The 19118-nt window shown below is 54.5% G+C and overlaps 2 protein-coding genes across 4 annotated transcripts in view; one reads left to right on the forward strand and one right to left on the reverse strand.

Moving 5' to 3' along the window:
- TLE2 (TLE family member 2, transcriptional corepressor) overlaps positions 1 to 15363 on the forward strand; it is a 34449-nt gene extending 19086 nt beyond the window's left edge. For both annotated transcript variants that reach the window (XM_030795554.1, XM_030795555.1), the window contains exons 12-20: positions 456 to 594; positions 2537 to 2697; positions 3607 to 3683; positions 5774 to 6023; positions 6456 to 6703; positions 6840 to 6987; positions 10371 to 10521; positions 12164 to 12240; positions 15046 to 15363. In XM_030795554.1, the coding sequence (XP_030651414.1) occupies positions 456 to 594; positions 2537 to 2697; positions 3607 to 3683; positions 5774 to 6023; positions 6456 to 6703; positions 6840 to 6987; positions 10371 to 10521; positions 12164 to 12240; positions 15046 to 15153 (1359 nt within the window). In that variant the 3' untranslated portion in view covers positions 15154 to 15363. The remainder of the gene's footprint in view (positions 1 to 455; positions 595 to 2536; positions 2698 to 3606; positions 3684 to 5773; positions 6024 to 6455; positions 6704 to 6839; positions 6988 to 10370; positions 10522 to 12163; positions 12241 to 15045) is intronic.
- A 3346-nt stretch (positions 15364 to 18709) lies between these two features.
- Positions 18710 to 19118, reverse strand: part of TLE6 (TLE family member 6, subcortical maternal complex member) — a 17393-nt gene continuing 16984 nt past the window's right edge. For both annotated transcript variants that reach the window (XM_030796104.1, XM_030796105.1), the window contains one exon: positions 18710 to 18999. In XM_030796104.1, coding sequence (XP_030651964.1) covers positions 18895 to 18999 — 105 coding nt within the window. In that variant the 3' untranslated portion in view covers positions 18710 to 18894. The remainder of the gene's footprint in view (positions 19000 to 19118) is intronic.

Genomic DNA, 19118 nt, shown 5'->3' on the forward strand with positions numbered 1-19118 from the left:
AGTGCTGGGATTACAGGCGTGAGCCACCATGCCTGGCCTGTTGTTGTTGTTTTGAGACAGTCTTTCTTCTTTTTTTTTTTTTTGAGACGGACTCTCGCTCTGTCTCCCAGGCTGGAGTGTAGTGGCGTGATGTCAGCTCACTGCAAGCTCCGTCTCCCTGGTTCATGCCATTCTCCTGCCTCGGCCTCCCAAGTAGCTGGGATCACAGGCACGCGCCACCACCCCTGGCTAATCTTTTTTTGTATTTTTAGTAGAGATGGGGTTTTACCATGTTGGCCAGGCTGGTTTCTAACTCCTGACCTCAGGTGATCTGCGTCCCTGGGCCTCCCAAAGTGCTGGGATTACAGGCCTGAGACCGCGACTGCCCCCCCCCCCACCCCCCAGTTTCTGATCAGACTGTTGGGCCACAAGACACCAGGTGCCTGGTGGCGTTCAGTCCTGTCCTTTCTCTGCAGAATGACCTTCCCGCCAGCACTCCTGCCTCCAAGTCCTGTGACTCCTCCCCGCCCCAGGACGCGTCCACCCCCGGGCCCAGCTCAGCCAGTCACCTCTGCCAGCTCGCTGCCAAGCCAGCGCCTTCCACGGACAGCATTGGTGAGCACCTTGCCTGTTGGTGCCTGTCCGGAGCAGACCTCATCTCTGGGGAGATCTAGGAAAAGGGGCTGGAGAGGCAGAAGGCTGGGATTCCAGGCTTGGTGTTCGTTGCCTTGGCCCTTTCTGTGACTTCAAGTTAGATGCTGCCTCCCTCTGGGCAGTTCCTCATTGTCTCAGCTCGGCGGGTATGGAAACTGAGGCCTGGAGAGTGGAAGTGGCTTAGTCGGGGGTTTCAGCCTAGTGCACTGGAAAGACAGTCTTCGGGGCCAGACAGGCTTGGGTTTCAGACCAGGCTTGGGCATTCACCAGCTGGGTGACCTTGGGCAAGTGACCCAACCTCTCTGAGCCTCAGTTTCCCCATCAGTAATCTGGGGAATGACAGTGCTCATCTTTTCTGCCTTATGGTCAGGCCCTGGGCTGGTACTGGGGCCCCCGAAAGAAGCTGGCCTTGAAACCTGCCCTCAAGGAACTCCCAGGTGGCACAAAGGGATGAGACCCAGACCCCAAAACTCACAGCCCTGTATAGTCAGGGCTGGTACCAAGCCAGGTACCCAAGATGGGCAAGGCTGGAGATTGGCAATGGGGAGGCTCAAGGATGTTTCTGAGGCTGGGCGCGGTGGCTCACGCCTGTAATCCCAGCACTTTGGGAGGCTGAGGCGGGCGGATCACGAGGTCAGGGGATCGAGACCATCCTGGCTAACATGGTGAAACCCTGTCTCTACTAAAAATGCAAAAAAATTAGCTGGGCGTGGTGGCAGGCACCTGTAGTCCCAGCTACTCAGGAGGCTGAGGCAGGAGAATGGCATGAACCTATGAGGCAGAGCTTGCAGTGAGCCAAGATCACGCCACTGCACTCCAGCCTGGGCGACAGAGCAAGACTCCGTCTCAAAAAAAAAAAAAAAAAAAAAAAAAAAAAGGTTGTTTCTGAGATGTTAACGGACATTGGGCCTGGGTTTTTTTGCTTTTTCTTTTTTTTCTTTTGAGACAGAGTTTCACTCTTGTTGCCCAGGCTGGAGTGCAATGGCGCGATCTCAGCTCACTGCAACCTCCCGCTCCCGGGTTCAAGCAATTCTCCTACCCCAGCCTCCTGAGTAGCTGGAATTACAGGCATGCGCCAACACGCCTGGCTAATTTTTGTATTTTTAGTAGAGACCAGGTTTCACTATGTTGGTCAGGCTGGTCTTGAACTCCTGACCTCAGGTGATCCGCCCACCTCGGCCTCCCAAAGTGCTGGGATTACAGGTGTGAGCCACCGTGCTTGGCAGGCCTGGGTTTTGAAGGATGGATAGGAGTTTGCCAATTAAAAGAAAGAGAATGGCCATAGTCCTAGCTACTCAGGAGGTTGAGGCAGCAGAATTGCTTGAACCCAGGAGGCAGAGGTTTCAGTGAGCCGAGATTGTGCCACTGAACTCCAGCCTGGCCACAGAGCAAGATTCCATCTCAAAAAAAAAAAAAAAGAGGCTGGGCGCGGTGGCTCACGCCTGTAATCCCAGCACTTTGGGAGGCTGAGGCTGGCGGATCACGAGGTCAGGAGATCGAGACCATCCTGGCTAACACAGTGAAACCCGGTCTCTACTAAAAATACGAAAAAATTAGCCGGGCGTGGTGGCGGGTGCCTGTAGTCCCAGCTACTTGGGAGGCTGAGGCAGGAGAATGACGTGAACCCGGGAGGCGGAGCTTGCAGTGAGCCGAGATCATGCCATTGCACTCCAGACTGGGCGACAGAGCGAGACTCTGTCTCAAAAAAAAAAAAAAAAAAAAAAAAGGAAGTCATGTCCACCAGAGGAATGATAGTGCAGAGGTCTGGAGGTGTCCCAGGCTATGGCCAATGTGGGACCAGCACATGGAAACTCTGAATGAAAGGCCAGGGAGCTCCCAAGGCAGTGGGAGGCGGGATCTGGGTCCAGGGCGTCAAAACCTGTCCCCGACTCTTCCATCTCAGCCCTCAGGAGCCCCCTGACTCTGTCCAGTCCCTTCACCACGTCCTTCAGCCTGGGCTCCCACAGCACCCTCAACGGAGACCTCTCCGTGCCCAGCTCCTACGTCAGCCTCCACCTGTCCCCCCAGGTCAGCAGCTCTGTGGTGTACGGACGCTCCCCGATGGTGAGTCCTTGGGTGGGGGCAGGAGGTGTCAGCAGGGCCCGGGGGCTGGGGACCCGGAGGAGAAACCAACTACACAAGGAGAGACAAGGGAGTGCAGAAAGGGAAGGGAGCCCTGGCTCAACATGGGAAGACGATCAGGGGGTCTCAGTAGTCCCACAAGCTTAATACAAAGCAGGACTTGTGATTGTGGAAAAATGGAACGGTGATTAAGCTGCATGAAAAGGGGCAGTGGAAGGCTGGGCACGGTGGCTCACGCCTGTAATCCCAGCACTTTGGGAGGCCGAGGCGGGCGGATCACGAGGTCAGGAGATCGAGACCACCCTAGCTAACATGGTGAAACCCCGTCTCCACTAAAAATACAAAAAATTAGCCGGGCGAGGTGGCGGGCGCCTGTAGTCCCAGCTACTCGGGAGGCTGAGGCAGGAGAATGGCGTGAACCCCGGGGGGCGGAGCCTGCAGTGAGCCGAGATCGCGCCATTGCACTTCAGCCTCAGCGACAGCGAGACTCTGTCTCACAAAAAAAAAAAAAAAGGAAAAGAAAAGGGGCAGTAGGGCCCCTTGGCCTCGGGACGCTGTTTACAAAAAGAGGCAGTGGACCAGATTTGTCCCGGGGGGCCTGGAGTTTGGAGACCCCTGTCCTAGAGCCAGTCTGGGCATTGGATGGAGAACCCTTCAGGATCCTTGGAACCCTGGAGTTCTAGGATTTCCTGGACAGAGATTTTGGGGTTGGTGCACTCAAGTGAAAACCTCAGCCCTCCCATCTGTAGTGTGACAGGCAGAGAGAAGGCATCTCTGCTTCCTTGGGGAGGGGCTGATAAACAGAGAGGGGAATGGCAGGTGGGCATGGGGTGGCACAGAGGTGGGTTGGAGTCACCTGCCTCACTGACATCCCCTCTGGCATTCTGACAGATGGCATTTGAGTCTCATCCCCATCTCCGAGGATCATCCGTCTCTTCCTCCCTACCCAGCATCCCTGGGGGAAAGCCGTGAGTACCAGGGTAGGGCTCCCTGCCTGGGGACCCGGGCCAGCCTCCTGCCTCCTCTGAGGTCTTACCCTGTGTGGTTGGGGTCTCCCTGCTTCCCTTCTAGGAAGTCTCTTGTGTGGGCTGGGCACGGTGGTTCACTCCTGTAATCCCAGCACTTTGGAAAGCTGAGGCAGGTGGATCACTTGAGGTCAGGAGTTTAAGACCAGCCTGGCCAACATGGCAAAACCCCGTCTCTACTAAAAATATAAAAATTAGCCGGACATGGTGGCAGGCACCTGTAATCCCAGCTACTCAGGAGGCTGAGGCAAGAGAATCACTTGAACCCGGGAGGTGGAGGTTGCAGTGAGCTGAGACTGCGCCATTGCACTGCAGCCTAGGCGAGAGAGTGAGACTCAGTCTCAAAAAAAAAAGGAAAGAAAAAAAGAAAGTCTCTTGTGTAAGCTACTCAGAGTTCCACTGGCTCTCCATAGAAGTAGACTCTGACCCCCCAGGGGACACTGGACAATGTCGGGGGACACGTGTGGTTGTCACAGCTGGGGGAGGAGACGTCCCTGGCCTGGAGTGTGGAGGCCAGGGATGCTGCTTAGCACCCTGCATCGTCCAGGACGGCTCCACCAGAGGAGATCAGTCCCCAGTGTCCACAGAATTTTCTGCAGTGATGGAAGTGTTCTAGACCCACTGCTGGCAAACCCGGTCGCCACCAGCTGGGTGTGGCTTTCAGTACTTGAAATGTGACCAGTGCAACTGAGCTGAAAATTTTTGTTTTGTTTTGTTTTCTGAGACGAGGTTTCGCTCTGTCCCCCAGGCTGGAGTACAGCGGTCAGATCTCAGCTCACTGCAACCTCCACCTCCCGGGTTCAAGCGATTCTCCTGCCTTTGCCTCCTGAGTAGCTGGGATTACAGGCGCGCAGCACCGCCGACTGATTTTTGTATTTTTAGTAGAGACAGGGTTTCACCATGTTGGCCAGGCTGGTTTTGAACTCCTGACCTCAAATGATCCACCCACCTCGGTCTCTCAACGTGCTGGGATGCCAGGTGTGAGCCACCGTGCCGGTCTGAAAATGTTTATTTAATTTTAGTTCGTTTAAGTGTTTTAATTGGTCACAGGTGGCCAGGGCTCCTAGGACAGCACCCTCTAGCCGGTCTGGAACACTCAAGGTGTCTTTGTGGGTCCTCGGTTGAATGAACATTTATTAAGCGCTTGTTTACCATGCGCCACACCATGACCTAGACTCCCTGTGTATTTGTGCCACCCGCTGACTGTCCCATATCACCTTTGACCATGTTGTCCTGCCTTTTTCTTAAATCAGAGGCCGAGCACCATAGCTTACTCCTGTAATCCCAGTGCTTTGGGAGGCCAAGGCGGGAGGATCATTTGAAGCCAGGAGTTTGAGACCAGCCTGGGCAACATAGCAAGACCTCATCTCTACAAAATAATAACAGAGAAAATTACTCTACAAAATGCATCAGAGGCCGGGCCCGGTGGCTCATGCCTGTAATCCCAGCATTTTGGGAGGCCGAGGTGGGCAGATCATTTGAGGTCAGGAGTTTGAGACCAGCCTGACCAACATGGTGAAACCCCGTCTCTACTAAAAATACAAAAAAATTAGCCAGGCGTGGTGGCGGGCGCCTGTAATCCCAGCTCCTTGGGAGGCTGAGGCAGGAGAATCGCTTGAACCCGGGAAGCAGAGTTTGCAGTGAGCCCAGATCATGCCACTGCCCTCCAGCCTGGGTGACAGAGCGGGACTCCATCTCAAAAAACAAAAAAACGCATCAGGCTGGGCATGGTGGCTCACGCCTATAATCCTAGCACTTTGGGAGGCCGAGGCGGAGTCCAGTGGCACCGCCTGCCATGGTACCCGTCTTCTACCTAGCCGGGGGGTGCTGCTCCAGCTGGGAGCCTGGGCAGAGATCGCTGCCCAGGGGCAGGGTGCAGTGAGCGAGATCGGCCACTGCACTCCAGCTGGCGACACGCGAGACTCCTCTCAAAAAAAAAAAAAAAAAGATGCCAGGACAAAAGCGTCTCCCTGCCCTCCCAGGTGCGGGGGGGGCGTGGTGCCAGGCTGGTCATGCTCCGTCTTTCTCTCCAGGGCCTACTCCTTCCACGTATCTGCGGATGGGCAGATGCAGCCGGTGCCCTTCCCGTCGGACGCACTGGTAGGCGCGGGCATCCCGCGGCACGCCCGGCAGCTGCACACGCTGGCACACGGCGAGGTGGTCTGCGCGGTCACCATCAGCGGCTCCACGCAGCACGTGTACACGGGCGGCAAGGGCTGTGTGAAGGTGTGGGACGTGGGCCAGCCTGGGGCCAAGACGCCTGTGGCCCAGCTCGACTGCCTGGTGAGGGCGGGGTGGGACAGTGGGCGGGAGTCACCGTTGAGGGGTGGAGCTTATGTTCAAATGGGCGGTGTTTGCAGGCTGGCCGTGGGTGGGGCTACAGGTGAAGGGCGGAGCTCGTAATCACATGGGACAAGGCTTGCAGGCCAAAGGGGTGGGGCTCATTGGCCAATCAGAATTGGACTTGCAAGACAATCAGGACAGGGTTTGCAGGGCAACCATGGGTGGGGCTTATAGGTAAAGGATGGAGCTTATAGTCAGATGGGGCAGTGTTTGCAGGTCAAAGGGGCGGGGCTCACCAGCCAATCAGGGTAGGGCTTGCAGGCTAATCAGGATGAGGCTACATTGGGCTCCAGAGACCCCCACATTGAGCTAGGCTTCTAGAGACCTCACCTGGGACCAACCCCCAGCCCCTGCTTCTCTCCCTAACCCCAGAACCGAGACAACTACATTCGCTCCTGCAAGTTGCTGCCGGACGGCCGGAGTCTGATCGTGGGCGGTGAGGCCAGCACCTTGTCCATTTGGGACCTGGCGGCGCCCACCCCCCGTATCAAGGCCGAGCTGACCTCCTCAGCCCCAGCCTGCTACGCCCTGGCCGTCAGCCCCGACGCCAAGGTTTGCTTCTCCTGCTGCAGCGATGGCAACATCGTGGTCTGGGACCTGCAGAATCAGACTATGGTCAGGTGGGTGGCAGGTGCGCTCGGACCTTGGGCAAGCCCCCGGCTGCTCTCGGTGCAGGGGGAGTGGAGGAGTATGACCTGGGAGGATGCTGGGGCAGCTCGAATTCCAGGATGGATGCCTGGGCCCTTCCTCCTCCAGGCAGTTCCAGGGCCACACGGACGGCGCCAGCTGCATTGATATTTCCGATTACGGCACTCGGCTCTGGACAGGGGGCCTGGACAACACGGTGCGCTGCTGGGACCTACGGGAGGGCCGCCAGCTGCAGCAGCATGACTTCAGCTCCCAGGTGCTGTTTGGTTCTGGCGGGAGGGGAATGGAAGCTCCAGGAATCCAGCGTCCCTTCCTCTCCTTGTGAGGTGCCCACTTCCAGAGGCAGGACAGGACTCCCATCTGCTGTGGTGTCCATCTTTCTTGTCCCCCAGACACATCCACAGGCTTCCCCTTTAACTCTCTAAAGACGTAGGGGAACACAAAAGAGCTGATTCATAGGAAGCTGTGGGGCTACTGAGACCCCCAGATCATCTTCCCCACCTGCTTTTGTCCAGCCATACCCTTATATGTGCTTTTCCTCGTGTATCTGGGTTCTTCTCCTGGCCTTTAATCTCTGGACCCAGCTGAGAGTGCGAGACACACACTTCCCCACCAAGGACTCGCCATGGGGGAGCTACTGGCCAGGAGGACAGAGTGGAGGTTGATGTAGGAGGAGCTGGGCATGGAGAGGTCCCCATTGAAGGTGGAGCCTAAGCTGAAGGACATGGTGAACAGGCTGGACAGAGCTGGGGGCTCCTCAGGGCTGAGCAAAGAGAATGAATCTTCAGGCACTGTGACCCCAGATCCTGCCTCTCACTGCTTTGAGCAGCTGTGAGCTCCCTGTTCTGTCATTCAGGGTTTCCATGGGCTGTTCTCATGCACACCATACTCTGGGACACCTCTGAGACCTCTGCACATTTGTTCCCAGTGGCTGAAATGCCTTTCTCTTCTTTCTGTAATTAGCAAACTCCTATTCATCCCTCAAGACCCATCTCATTTGCCCCTCCTCTTTGAAACCTAAGAGGAGCTAACTCCTAACTCCCAAGCTCCTCCTCCTCCTCCTTTTTTTCTTTTTTTTTTTTTTTTGAGATAGGGATGCAATGTTGTGATCTCAGCTCACTGCGACCTCCGCCTCCGCGGTTCAAATGATTCTCATGCCTCAGCCACCTGAGCAGCTGGGACTACAGGCATGCACCACCATGCCCGGCTAATTTTTGTCTTTGTTGGTAGAGACAGGGTTTCACTGTGTTGTCCAGGCTGGTCTTGGACTACAGGCTCAGTGACTGATGCCTGTAATCGCAGCACTTTGGGAGGCTGAGGTGGGTGGATCACTTGAGGTTGGGAATTCGAGACCAGCCTGACCAATATGGAGAAACTCCGTCTCTACTGAAAATACAAAATTAGCTGGGCGTGCTGGTGCATGCCTGTGATCCCAGCTGCTTGGGAGGCTGAGGCAAGAGAATCACTTGAACCTGGGAGGCAGAGGTTGCAGTGAGCTGAGATCATGCCACTGCACTCCAGCCTGGGCAAGAAGAGCGAAACTCTGTCTCAAAAATAAATAATAATAATAATAATAATAAAACCGAAAAGCAGTATTGCAAATGGGGAACGTTCCAGCCCAGGCTCAGTGGTTGACGCCCGTAATCCCAGAACTTTGGGAGGCTGAGGCAGGAGGATTGCTTGACCCTAGGAGATTGAGATCAGCCTGGGCAACATAGCGAGACCTTGTCCCTACAAAAAAAACATTAAAAATAAGGCACGGTGGGCTAGGCGCCGTGGCTCACGCCTGTAATCCTAGCACTTTGGGAGGCCAAGGTGGGCGGATCACGAGGTCAGGAGATCGAGACCATCCTGGTTAATACGGTCAAACCCTGTCTCCACTAAAAATACAAAAAACTAACCGGGCGTGGTGGCGGGCGTGTGTAGTCCCAGCTACTCGGGAGGCTGAGGCAGGAGAATGGCATGAACCCGGGAGGCAGAGCTTGCAGTGAGCCAAGATCGCGCCACTGCACTCCAGCCTGGGTGACAGAGCGAGACTCCGTCTCAAAAAATAAATAAGGCACGGTGGCATGCACCTGTGATCCCAGCTACTTGTGAGGCTGAGGCGGGAGGTTCACTTGAGCCTGGGAGGAGGTTGCGGCTGCAGTGGGTCATGATCGCACCACTGCACCCCAGCCTAGGCGACAGAGTGAGACCCTGTCTCAAAAAAATAAAATGGGGAACATTTCAAGCTAAGAGTGAGAAGTTCTGTCTCCTAGGCCTGGTCAGTCCGTCTTATTTTTTTTTTTTTTTTTTTTTTTTTTTTTGAGACAAGAGTCTTGCTCTGTCACCCAGGCTGGAGTGCAGTGGTGCAATCTCAGGTCACTGCAACCTCCACCTCCCAAATTCAAGCGATTCTTCTGCCTCAGCCTCCTGAGTAGCTGGGATTACAGGTGCCTGCAATCACGCCCAGCTAATTTTTGCATTTTTAGTAGAGATGGGTTTTTGCCATGTTGGCCAGGCTGGTCATGAACTCCTGACCTCAGATGATCCGCCTGCCTCGGCCTCCCAAAGTGCTGGGATTACAGGCCTGAGCCACAGAGCCCAGCCAAGGCCTGGTCTTTCATAGTCTTGCTCTGTGGCCTTGAGGGGACACTGCCTCAGCTTCCACCATCTGCTTAAGGGGAGTGATTGTCCTTGCCTGGCTGTTCCCTCCTCCCTCCTCCCTCCTCCTCCCTCCCTCCTCCCTCCCTCCTCCTCCCTCCCCCTCCCTCCCCTCCTCCCTCCCTCCCCTCCTCCCTCCTCCTCCCTCCCTCCCTCCCTCCTCCCTCCCTCCCTCCTCTCCCTCCTCCCTCCCTCCCTCCTCTCTCCCTCCTCCCTCCCTCCTCTCTCCCTCCTCCCTCCCCTCCTCCCTCCTCTCTCCCTCCTCCTCCCTCCTCCCTCCTCTCTCCCTCGCTGTTGTGCACTCAGAGCAGATAATGGATGTGCGGCCCTAGGGTTCTGTGTAATTCTGATTAATATTAATGATTCAACATGCAGTTGTCTGCTGTGTTCCCAGTCCTGGGCCAGCTGCCTTTCTCTGGGGGGGAGGCTGAAGAGGGAGAATGCTGGACTCCACCCCCCAACCCCTGATGGTGCTGGGCACCCCCCAATATCCAAAGGGGCTCGTAGGCTGGACATGGTGGCTCACACCTGTAATCCCAGCACTTTGGGAGGCCGAGGCGGGCAGATCACTTGAGGTTAGCAGTTTGAGACCAGCCTGGCCAACATGGTGAAATTCCGTCTTTACTAAAAATACAAAAATTACTCGGGCGTACTAGCAGGCACCTGTAATTCCAGCTACTTGGGAGGCTGAGGCAGGAGAATCCCTTGAACCTGGGAGGCAGAGGCTGCAGTGAGCTGAGACTGCGACATTGCACTCCAGCCTGGGTGACACAGTGAGACTCGTCTCAAAAAAAAAAAAAAAATTATCCAGCGTGATGGTGCGTGCCTGTAGTCCCAGCTTCTGGGGCTGAGGCAGGAGGATCTCTTGAGCCCTGGAGGTCAAGGCTGCAGTGAGCCATGATTGTGCCACTCCAGCCTAGGTGACGGAGTGAGACCCCATCTCAACACAAAACAAAGGGGGGCTCATGACCCCATCTCTTCCCTCTTTACCCCCAGATTTTCTCCCTGGGCCACTGCCCTAACCAGGACTGGCTGGCGGTCGGAATGGAGAGTAGCAACGTGGAGATCCTGCATGTCCGCAAGCCGGAGAAATACCAGCTGCACCTCCACGAGAGCTGCGTGCTGTCCCTGAAGTTTGCCTCCTGCGGTATGTCTTCTGGGACGGGGTGGCACGCCCTCAAAACCCCAACAAAACCCAGGGTGCCTATTCAATCTTGAATCTTAGATAAATAATAATGTTATTTATATACTAAGTTTTATATACTCAAAAGCAAATCGTTAGTACAAGTATATCCCAAATGGTGTGTGGGATATACTTATACTAAAAACCAAATAATGAGGTATTTGGGATATACCTGTCCTAAAAATTATTGATGACTTATCTGAGATTCAGATTTAAGGCTGGGTGTGGTAGCTCACGCCTGTCATCCCAACACTTTGGGAGGCCAAGGCAGGCAGATCACCTGAGGTCAGGAGTTTGAGACCAGGCTGGTGAACGTGGTGAAACCCTGACTCTATTAAAAGTGCAAAAATTAGCCGGGCATGGTGGCAGGCGCCTGTAACCCCAGCTACTTGGGAGGTTGAGGCAGGAGAATTGCTTGAACCCAGGAGGTGGAGGTTGCAGTGAGCCAAGATCATGCCACTGTACTCCAGCCTGGGAGACAAGAGTGAGACTCTATCTCAAAAACAAAACAAAACAAAACAAAACAAAGAAAATAAATTTAAGCCAGGCACAGTAGCTGATGCGTGTAGTTTCAGCTACTTGGGAGGCTGAGGCAGAAGGATCGCCCAAGACCAGGAGTTCAAGACCAGCCTGGGCAACATAGCAAGACTTTCTCTAAAAAAAAAAAATAATAAAACAGCCTGGTATGGTGGGTCACACCTGTAGTCACAGCTACTAGGGAGGCTTGAGGCAGGAGGATTGCTTGAGCCCAGGACTTTGAGGCTGTAGGGAGCTATGATCACATCACTGCCCTCCAGCCTGGGCAATACAGGCTGTCTCTTAAAAAAACATTCAGTAGTGTAAGTATATCCTAAATAGTACATGGGATATCTTATACCAAAAAACAAACAAACAAACAAACAAAAACCTGGGCTGGGCACAGTGGCTCACACCTGTAATCCCAGCACTTTAGGAGACCAAGGTGGGAAGATCACTTGAGGCCAGGAGTTTGAGACCAGCCTGGGCAGCATAGTGAGATCCCAACTCTACAAAAAATTTTTTTTTGAGAGGAGTCTCACTGTGCTGCCCAGGCTGGAGTGCAGTGGCACGATCTCAGCTCACTGCAACCTCTGCGTCCTGGGTTCAAGCGATTCTCAAGCCTCAGCCTCCCAAGTAGCTGGAGTTACAGGTGCCTGCCACAATGCCCAGCTGATTTTTGTATTTTTAATAGAGAAGGGGTTTTACCATTTTGGCCAGGCTGATCTCAAACTCCTGACCTCAAGTGACCTGGCTGCCTCGGCCTCCCAAAGTGCTGGGATTACAGGTGTGAGCCACCGCCCCCGGCAAAAAATAAAAATGTTAGGTGGGCATGGTGGTACACACCTGTGGTCCCAGCTACTTGGGAGGCTGGGTGGGAGGAGCGCTTGAGCCCAGGTGGTCGAGGCTGCAGTGAGCTATGATTGTACCACTGCACTCCAGCCTGGGTGACAGAGCAAGACCCTTTCTAGGAAAAAAAAAAAAGAAAAGGGAGAGGCCAGACCCAGACCCAGCCTGCCCCACTTCCCCCTGCAGCCCTGGTCTCTCTTTAGTGCCCCCTCCTTGAACCTTGCTGCTCTCCTTCCCCAAGGACGGTGGTTTGTGAGCACTGGGAAGGACAACCTGCTCAACGCCTGGAGGACGCCGTACGGGGCCAGCATTTTCCAGGTACTCGGCGGTCTGGAGCCCCCACCCTTGCAGGGCCATGTGCCCGGGTATGCCAGGGTCAGACAGAGAGATTGCCCCTGTCCCCGTCCCCCAGGCCCCCCCGCCACCCGGACCCCTCCTCAGGCCCCTGCAAGCCTCCCCACCGCCCAGGTACTAAAGCAGAGGCTGGAATTTCAGCCGGAGGCCTCGCCTCATCTGCCCGTAGCCTGTTGGTTTTTCTAAAATTTAGTTGCAGTAAAATGCACATAACATTATAAAATCTAAAATTTGCCTGCCAGGCGCGGTGGCTCATGCCTGTAATCCCAGCACTTTGGGAGGCCGAGGCGGGTGGATCACGAGGTCAGGAGATCAAGACCGTCCTGGCTAATATGGTGAAACCCCGTCTGTACTAAAAAAATACAAAAAAAATTAGCCAGGCATGGTGGCAGGCGCCTGTAGTCCCAGCTACTCGAGAGGCTGAGGCAGGAGAATGGCAGGAGCCCGGGAGGTGGAGATTGCAGTGAGCCGAGATTGCACCACTGCACTCCAGCCTGGGCGACAGAGCGAGACTCTGCCTCAAAAATAAATAAAAATAAATAAATAAAATTTGCCATTTGTTTTTTTTTTTTGGAGACAGAGTCTTGCTTTGTCTCCCAGGCTGGAGTGCAGTGGCACGATCTCAGCTTACTGCAAGCTCCACTTCCCGGGTTCAAGCGATTCTCCTGCCTCAGCCTCCCGAGTAGCTGGGATTACAGGCATGTACCACCACACCTGGCTAATTTTTGTATTTTCAGTAGAGATGGGGTTTCATCATGTTGTCTAGGCTGGTCTCAAACTCCTGACCTCAGATGATCTGCCCACCTTGGCCTCCCAAAGTGTTCGGATTACAGGCGTGAGCCACCGTGCCCAGCTGTTTTTTTTTTTTGAGACGGAGTCTTGCTCTGTCACCCAGGCTGGAGTGCAGTGGCACTATCTCTGCTCACTGCAAGCTCCGTCTCCTGGGGTCACGCCATTCCCCTGCCTCAGCCTCCCGAGTAGCTGGGACTCCAGGCACCCGCCACCACAGCTGGCTAATATTTTTTTTCTTTTTTTTGAGACGGAGTCTTGCTCTTTCGCCCCAGCTGTAGTGCAGTGGCGCAATCTCGGCTCACTGCAAGCTCTGCCTGCTGGGTTCACGCCATTCTCCTGCCTCAGCCTCTCCGAGTAGCTGGGACTACAGGCGCCCGCCACCACACCCGGCTAATTTTTTTTTGTATTTTTTAGTAGAGACGGGGTTTCACCGTGGTCTCGATCTCCTGACCTCGTGATCTGCCTGCCTCGGCCTCCCAAAGTGCTGGGATTACAAGCGTGAGCCACCATGCCCGGCCTGTTTTTCAAATTTTATGTCCCCATCAGCAGTGATTGAGGTTTTAAAATTCTCTGCATCCTCACCAACACTTATTGGCCGTCTTTTTAATGATGCCCATCCTGGATGGTACAGTGTTTTTGTTATTTGACATGGAGTCCTGCTCTGTCACCCAGCCTGGAGTGCAGTGGCACAATCTCAGCTCACTGCAGCCTCCACCTCCTGGGTTCAAGTGATTCTCCTCCCGCAGCTTCTCAAGTAGCTGGCATTACATGTGCCCGCCACCATGCCTGGCTAAGTTTTCTATTTTTAGTAGAGACGGGGATTCCCCATGTTGGCCAGTCTGGTCTGGAACTCCTGACCTCAGGTATCCACCTGCCTCAGCCTCCCGAAGTGCTGAGATTATGAGTGTGAGCCACTGTGCCCGGCCCAGTTTTTTATATTTTTAAAGGGTTGTAAGAAAAAAATCCCAGAATATGTGACATAGACTTATTTAGACTTTAGGCAAAGCCTAAAATGTTTACCAGGCCCTTTGCGAAGTTTGCTGATCCCTGGCCTACGCCATGGCCTTGGCCCTCTGCTGTGCTGTGTGACATGCCACTCTGAGCTTCCAGAAAGGGCAGCACTTCAGTTCCATTTCTCTTGGTATTGAGGGAATGGAGGCCCTGCTCTGCCCATCAGACTTAGTTCCAAAGCACCTGTCTCTAGAAAACAAGTCGCTCGGCCATGCGCGGTGGCTCATGCTTGTAATCCCAGCACTTTGGGAGGCCCAGGCAGTGGATCACCTGAGGTCAGGAGTTTGAGACCAGCCTGGCCAACATGGGGAAACCCAATCTCTACTAAAAATACAAAAATTTGGCCGGGTGCAGTGGCTCACGCCCGTAATCTCAACACTTTGGGAGACGAAGGCAGGCGGATCACCTGAGGTCAGGAGTTCAAAGCCAACCTGGCCAACATGGTGAAACCCCGCCTCTTCTAAAAATACAAAAATGAGCCAGGTGTGGTGGCACGCGCCTGCAATCCCAGCTGCTTGGGAGTTCCAGACAGGAGGATTGCCTGAACCTGGGAGGCGGAGGTTGCAGTGAGCTGAGATCACACCATTGCACTCCAGCCTGGGCGAGAGTGAGACCCTGTCTCACACAAAAAATTATATGCACACACACACACACACACACACACACACACACACACACACAAAAATTGGCCGGGCGTGGTGGCGGGTGCCTATAATCCCAGCTACCCGGGAGGCTGAGGCAGGAGAATGTCTTGAACCCGGGAGGTGGAGGTTGCAGTGAGCTGAGATTGCGCCACTGCACTTTAGCCTGGGCGACCAGAACAAAACTCATCTCAAAAAAAAAGGAAACGCGTCACTCAGTAGGCGAGTCCTGACCTGTTCCCGACTCCGCCCCAGCCTTGCCCACACACCCATCGGTGGGGGCTATGCCTCACCAGGCCCTTTTCTCTCCCCCTTCCCTTGGCAGTCCAAGGAGTCGTCCTCAGTCCTGAGTTGTGACATCTCCAGAAATAACAAATACATCGTGACAGGCTCGGGGGACAAGAAGGCCACCGTGTATGAGGTGGTCTACTGAGACATGACCCCCCTTCCTGTACCCGAAGTCCAGACTCCCAGGGGAATCAGCAGCCAGGACAGACATCCCAGCAGCCGCCTCCCAGCCCTGCCTAGAAACCGTTCATCCCATCTGCTCTCTGGCCAACGGCTTCACACTTTTCCCTGCTGCATGTGGCGGCCGGTGGGCAGGGGACCTCGGTGGAAATAAAATGTACTTATCACATCTGCATTTCTCTCTCGGGCTGGGGAACCGGTGATCATTGCTCCTCTTGGGCACGATTACTGGGAGTCGACCATGTCCTGGGGATGGGGTCATACGTAACGAGAATTCATTCTGCAGGATATTCAGAGGTGTCTGCCTGGTGTGTGAGAGCCACTCCGAGACACAGGAGTTGCGTTGGGCAGGAGAGTTTAGATGCTGTTGTGTGACAAGTAGCTCCCGAGTCTCAGGGTTAACGCATTTATTCCTTGCTCATACCCACATGGTGTACAGGGCGGTACTCCAGGTAGTCACTCAGGCCTCTAGGTAGAAATTTTTTTGAGACAGTCTCACTCTGTCGCCCAGGCTGGAGTACAGTGGTATGATCTCAGCTCACTGCAACCTCCGCCTCCTGGGCTCAAGCAATTCTTCTGCCTCAGCCTCCCAAGTAGCTGGGATTACAGGAACACCACCACACCCAGCTAATTTTTGTATTTTTAGTAGAGACAGGGTTTCTCTGTGTTGGCCAGGCTGGTCTCAAACTCCTAACCTCAGGTGATCCCCCCACCTCGGCCTCCCAAAGTGCTGGGATTACAGGCGTGAGCCACCGCGCCCGGCCTGGAATTTAAGACAGGGTCTCGCTCTGTTGCCCAGCCTGGAGTGCTGTGGCACAGTCATAACTCACCTCAACCTCCTGGGCTCAAGCAATCCTGCCTCAGCTTCCCAAGTAACCGGGACTATAGGCACGTACCACCACCATGCCTGGTTAACTTATTTTAGAGATGGGGTCGATGTTGCCCAGGCTGGTTTCAAACTCCTGGACTCAAGTGATCCGCTCATGTTGGCCTCCCAAAGTGCTGGGTTTACAGGCATGAGCCACTCTACCTGGCCAACACATTCTCTTTTTTGAGATGGGGTCTTGCTCTCGCCCAGGCTGGAGTGCAGTGGTGCTCTCCAGCTCACTGCAACCTCTGCCTACGGGGCTCAAGCGTTCCCCTGTCTAAGCTTCCTGAATAGCTAGGATTACAGGCACACACCACCATGCCCAGCTAATTTCTGTATTTTTAGTAGAGATGGGGTTTTACCATATTGGCCAGGCTGGTCTCAAACACCTAACGTCAAGTGATCCGTCCGTCTCGGCCTCTCAAACTGCTGGGATTACAGGTGTCAGCCACTGCACCCAGTCCCAAGACCCTATCTTAAAAAAAAAAAAAAAATTATCACAAGATTCAGCCTAAGTACAAGGAGTGGGGGGAAAAAAGGGCAGAGCAGGCAGCTATTCAGAGTGTAGCCAAACTTCCTGTGAGACTTCCGAGGAACTTTTTTTAAGACGGAGTCTTGCTCTGTCACCAGGCTGGAGTGCAGTGGTGCAATCTCAGCTCATTGCAACCTCTGCCTCCTGGGTTCAAGCAATTCTCCTGCCTCAGCCTCCCAAGTAGCTGGGACTACAGGCACACCTGCCACCACGCCTGGCTAATTTTTGTATTTGTAGTAGAGATGGGGTTTCACCATGTTGGCCAGGCTGGTCTCAAACTCCTAACCTCAGGTGATCCGCCCACCTCGGCCTCCCAAAGTGCTGGGATTACAGGCATGAGCCACTGTACCTGGCTAGATTCCCAGGATTTCTAAGAGCCCCCAAAGGGCTGAGCAAACATCCCTGCCCAGTGGAGGGGAGGGGTACACTGAGCACTAAGGGATGAGAAACAGCCCCTGGAGCACTGAGAAGACTGTTCTGGAAAGAGGAGAACGGCGGATGCAACGTCTCAGAGGCAAGGGGAGCTTGGCCTGGTGGTTACCCAGAAGACAGCTAGGTTCTGGAGAATGAGGCCTGCAGACAAGGCTTCAGCGGGGAGTGGGGAGAGTGGGAGGCAATGAGACCCGCGTTCTGGAAGCTCAGGTGGGCTACCATGCACAGCATGGGTTAAGACTGGTGCCGGGGCTCACACCTGTCATCTGAACACTTTGGGAGGCTGAGGCAGGAGGATTGCTTGAGCCCAGGAGTTTGAGACCAGCCTGGGCAATAGTGAGACTCCATCTCTAGAAAAAAATTTAAGGCAGCATAGGTTGAGCGGAGTAGATGCTGCTGGGAACGTTCTAGGAGATGGGAGGGTTCCTGCTGAGAACAGAAGGCACGCCCTGGTGGACGTTTCTGGAGACACCGCAGGAAAGGGGATAATTCTCTGGGTTAAGGAGCCTAGGCCCGTTGACATCTGGGCCCCTTCCTAGCTTGGAAAAGGCAGCGTGGGCAAATGGCGTTTCCAGAGCCCTAGTTTGTGTGGGAAGGCGGCCTATCAGTGAAGCTATTGGAAATTTGTTTCGACCTTAGCACTGTGGACGTCGGAAGTGGACCATCCTCTGGGGTGGGGCCATCTTGGGCACCGCAGAGTGGTGAGTAGTGTCCCTGCCCCCACCCACTCCATGCCAGGGGGACCCCACAAGTCATGACAACCAGAAATGCCTCCAGACATCGCCTAGAGTCCCCTGGGGGCAGAATCACCCTAGCTAGAGGCTCACTGGTCAAATGGGACATGTCTAGGACAGGACCACTCACACCACTCCTGGAATCACACCAGAAACATCGGACGACCCTGGAGCTGCTCCAGGCGGCACAGGTGGAAATCTGCTACCCCAGCAGGGAAGTCTGTGGCTGTGACTAGATTCCCAGAGAACGAGGATGGAAACGGCTCAGAGGGCCGGGCACCATGGCTCACGCCTGTCATCCCAGCACTTTGGGAGGCCAAGGTGGGAGGATCACATAAAATCAGGAGTTTGAGAGCAGCCTGGGCAACAGAGCAAGACCCCATCTCTACACAAAATTTTGTCATTTCTATTAATTTGAGACAGAGTCTTGCTCCATTGCCAGGCTGGAATACAGTGACATGATCTTGGCTCACTGCAACCTCTGCCTCCTGGGTTCAAGCGATTCTCCTGCCTCTGCCTCCTTAGTAGCTGGGATTACAGGCACATGCCACCGTGCCCAGCTAATTTTTGTATTTTTAGTAGAGATGGGGTTTCACCGTGATGGTCTCAAACCCCCGACCTCAAAGTGCTGGAATTACAGGTGTGAGCCACCACACCCAGCATCTACAAAAAAAATTAAACTAGCCGAGTGTGGTGGTACCCATCTATAGTCTCAACTACTCACGAGTCTGAGGCAGGAGGATGGCTTGAGCCCAGGAGTTGGAGAGGCTGCAGTGAGTCGTGATGGCACCACTGCACTCCAGCCTGCATAACAGAGTGAGACCCTGCCCCCCACCAAAAAAAAAAAAAAAAAAAGGCTTAGAGTCACCAGGCTGAAGTCCTTCCAGGTTTCCACAAGTTGAGCAGGGACAAGATGGGAAGGCCGCTTTCCCTTCAGAGGACAGGACACGTCCACTCTCTGCCTTTCCCCGGTGCTTTATTACACGTGACGGCGACCAGGCTGTACACCACAGACTGGATCATGGATGCCACAGAAGAGCCTTCCTGCTTCCCTCCACCATGACCCCCTAGTTGGGGGGCAAAAAAAAAAAAGGGGGGATGAAAAGAGGAGCCGGAGTCGGATGACAGCAGCAAGGCCCCTCAGTAGGTGATCTGGTACACGGAGGCATGCTCCCCAGAGCCTGTGACGATGAGGCGGTTGTTGGAAGAGATGTCACAGCACGTCATTGGGGACGTCTCGGGCACCTGGGGGGGGGCAGTGGGCAGTGAGCTGGGGTAGGGCTCACACAGCCCTGGTCTCCACCCGTCAGCTCAAGCATGAAGCATCATCTCTTCAAAGAAAGACAGGGTCTTGCTCTGTTCCC

This window comes from Nomascus leucogenys, chromosome 17 (genome assembly GCF_006542625.1).
Source record: "Nomascus leucogenys isolate Asia chromosome 17, Asia_NLE_v1, whole genome shotgun sequence".
NCBI lineage: Eukaryota > Metazoa > Chordata > Mammalia > Primates > Hylobatidae > Nomascus > Nomascus leucogenys.